We start from the raw sequence: 3,118 nt of genomic DNA, 5'->3' as shown, positions 1-3,118 counted from the left end.
AGAAGCATCTTCGTAAGACACAAAGTAATCCTAAATATTTATTACTGTTATTCAACTGATGTCAAGGTGAGTGTGTGAAGCATTTGCTATGCTCCGTAGGGAAAAGGCAGCAGCTCGCAAACATGCAAAAAGCCACAACCTGGCATCTCCCCCACAGGACCCAGCCGAGTTTTGTGTAGCTGACCCTCGGCCAATGCTGCCTCAGAAAACGTACTCGAGCGTCAATATATTCCAAAGTTGAAACTCGAGGAAATGTATCTGATACTCCAAGTTTCAAGCAGATGGCAAGGCGTACACACTTTGGCCTCTGTTACAAGGGAGGGGTGGGGCAGGGTGCCCTGGAATGATGGTTTTTTTTTCATTCTCAGGATCAAGAAGCAGACCTATGAAAGTGTCCTTCATAAGGGTGTCTGCTACTCACTCTGGGGGCAATCACTGATTTCCTTGTGACAGTCAAGACTACAGAGCCTCTGTCACGTGCTACATGTCACGTAAAAGCAGTCGATCAAAAGCTACTGGTTCTCACCTGATTTCGAAATATGAATAATCACTAGCAGGGGATGGGGGAGTCTGTGCAGCTTTGTCCTCAAGGAAGGCTGGTTCATCGGGACCCCACGAAACAGGGGCAACTGCCCATTGGACAGGTGCTAATGGGACGGGATGGGCAGGGCCCCCACTGGATGCTGACAGAGGCAAAGCACCCATTAGGAGCTGAAAAAAATAATTGTAAACTCTCTGCAGCTTGTATTTTTCATAATTGGAAACAAAAAGTTTTAGGTGGAAGCTTCCTGGTACATTAGAGAAAAAGGCTAAGTGAGGTACCAGCGGAGCACCTCGCCCCCCAGAGCAGCCAGGGTGAGGGGCCTGCACCCTCCTGTCACCGCAGGAAGCACCTCCCCGGCCAGCCGGCCCTCCCCAACTCGACTCTGCGCCAACTCGAACACGAGGACAGGAAAACTAATAAAAAGATCAAATTCTAGACAAAGGGAGAGAAAGCACTTTTCAAGTCAATGAAAAGCAACGCATCAGCTGAAAGGCCTTGGGGGCCTTCTTTCCAGCAAGAAGGAAGAAACAAATTAATTCTGAAAGCCAGTTCATTTGTAGGAAGATGACCTTAAATGTCCTCTAATTAGAAGTGGTTCTACTTTAAAATTAATTTTAGGAGAAAACCCTACAGCTCTGCTTTCTGAGGAAGAGCCGAGTTCTAAAACTGGCAGCTAATAAAGGCCTGCCTTCGGTGACTCATGAGCTGGCAGAGAAGCCAGCTTAACCCTTAAGGAGGCAGGACCCTGCCACGTTCGCGAGCATGGGGACGCGCCGCGTCCTACCCGGCACAGGTAGGCCCTTGCGTACACGGCCACCAGCGGATCTCCGATCCCTCGGACCATGCAGGTCAGGCGGGGCAGACACTCGGAAATCCCCCTGCAAGAGACAAGAGAGGGCTGCGTTATTCCCGTGAGGGCACCTTGTGCTTTTGTTTTTAAATTGAAGATAAAGCCGAACTTCCTAAGTTTAGAGGAGGGGAAAAACCAAGGTCAAAGTTGCAGAGTTTTCTAGCGCTCTGTAACAGTGTTTCTCTTGTTAACTTCGTTCATTGAATGGTTTCTTTCATCTTGACCAAAATTTGCGCAATGATGGAGTCTAATCTTCATTTTTTTCCTGCTTAAGATCACGTTTCTTTTACTAATTTAGCCGTCTCTGTCCCCTATTTCCTTTCCGTGCACGGGTCACGTCTTGATCTCCCCAGTATTCTCACTTTATCTATAGTCCTTTGGCAGTGACTTACTGTCCTCGCCCTGTGCCTGCCCAGCTCCCGGCACCTCCACCTCGGCTGGCACCCGCATCCCCCATCAGCGTGAAAGGTGCTGTACTGGCTTCTCTAGGACGTGGGACGCCCTCCACCTCAGGCAGTATCCTCCCCCACTGGCGAGGCAAAAATACACTCTCCTCAGCTCCAACGTTATCCCAACAGCCCAAAGCATCCCTAGATTCTGCTCAAACACAGCGGGTACGCTAGATTCTCAATCCAAACTAGTCCTCTAGGGGGCACCCTGAGGGAGCCGTGGCCGCGGGGAGTTCATGATCTAGACGCTACCCCACACGATGCTGATCTGGTTCCCCACCCTCAAAGCAACGACTGCAGTGACCTGGAGCAGCCTGGGGCTCAGGAGCAAAGGCTCTTGCATCCGACGTGTCACCATCACCATCTTGGAACAGCAGCGACACGCGCTGAGTGCAGGCGCACTGCGGGCCAGGAGCTGCTCTCGGGGCGGTGTGGCAGCTCGAGGGACCCTCACAGGCCTCTTCCTCGGGACTCATTTGCAGAGGAGACGACAGAGGGTCAGGGATGCCAAATAACTTGCTCAAGACCACGTGGCTGATAATGGCAGAGCCAGGATGCGAACAGCCGAGCTAGTCTCCCATGAGCCACTCCATCGACCTCTCTCAGCCTGAGTTTTCTCCTCAGTAAAATGAGCATTAAAATGGTATCTCTACTTAAGTTTATTAAGTTTATTAAAAACTTATTAAGTTTTCATTTGGATTAAACAAGAAAATGCATGAAAGGTACTTAGTACACGCTAAGTACCCAAAGAATGACAGCTACTATTTCTTTGCCATTGGTGTGTGTGCGTGTGTGCGTGCGTGTTTGCGTGTGTGTGTCGGAGGGGTGAGGGGAGGAGAGGGAGGAAGACTGACTTTTTGGCACTGCTACAGTTCTAGACGTTTAATAAGAGCCTTACGTTTTGGAGAGGAACTTGTTACACTTCAGGATGGACGCTTCCACGTAACTGCAAAAACATTCCGTTAAGAAAGACATTTTCCAGACGGCCGGTTCCCCGGGGAGAAACTGAGCTATTCGTGAACAGAATCGGGGAGGCAGGGGCTTGGGGGGGAGCGCCACACTGGCTCTCGACAACCCAGAGAGTAAGTGAGCGAGAGGCTTGTGGCTTCTATATTTGGCTTTCAAGGTTTTATACTTATTTAAAATAAAATTTGGAAACTGTTACGTGCAGATTCAGGGTTGCACGCTGGAATTTACACTGTTTGTTTGGAGCATTGCTGATCAAAGACTGTGGGGAACAGATGAACTTCGGGTCACGAAGGCTCGGTTTGCGTG

The 3,118-nt window shown here is 49.9% G+C and overlaps 1 protein-coding gene across 1 annotated transcript in view; it reads right to left on the bottom strand.

Moving 5' to 3' along the window:
• Nucleotides 1–3,118, bottom strand: part of CUNH16orf62 (chromosome unknown C16orf62 homolog) — a 102,614-nt gene that overhangs the window by 71,035 nt on the left and 28,461 nt on the right. The window contains exons 12-14 of the mRNA XM_023521746.1: nucleotides 3,041–3,089; nucleotides 2,742–2,789; nucleotides 1,329–1,422 (exon numbers count right to left, since the gene is read on the bottom strand). Coding sequence (XP_023377514.1) covers nucleotides 1,329–1,422; nucleotides 2,742–2,789; nucleotides 3,041–3,089 — 191 coding nt within the window. The remainder of the gene's footprint in view (nucleotides 1–1,328; nucleotides 1,423–2,741; nucleotides 2,790–3,040; nucleotides 3,090–3,118) is intronic.

This window comes from Pteropus vampyrus, unplaced genomic scaffold (genome assembly GCF_000151845.1).
Source record: "Pteropus vampyrus isolate Shadow unplaced genomic scaffold, Pvam_2.0 Scaffold314, whole genome shotgun sequence".
Taxonomy (NCBI): Eukaryota; Metazoa; Chordata; class Mammalia; order Chiroptera; family Pteropodidae; genus Pteropus; species Pteropus vampyrus.
Note: the sequence above shows the minus strand (reverse complement) of the source record. Positions and strands in the feature narration are given on the sequence as shown.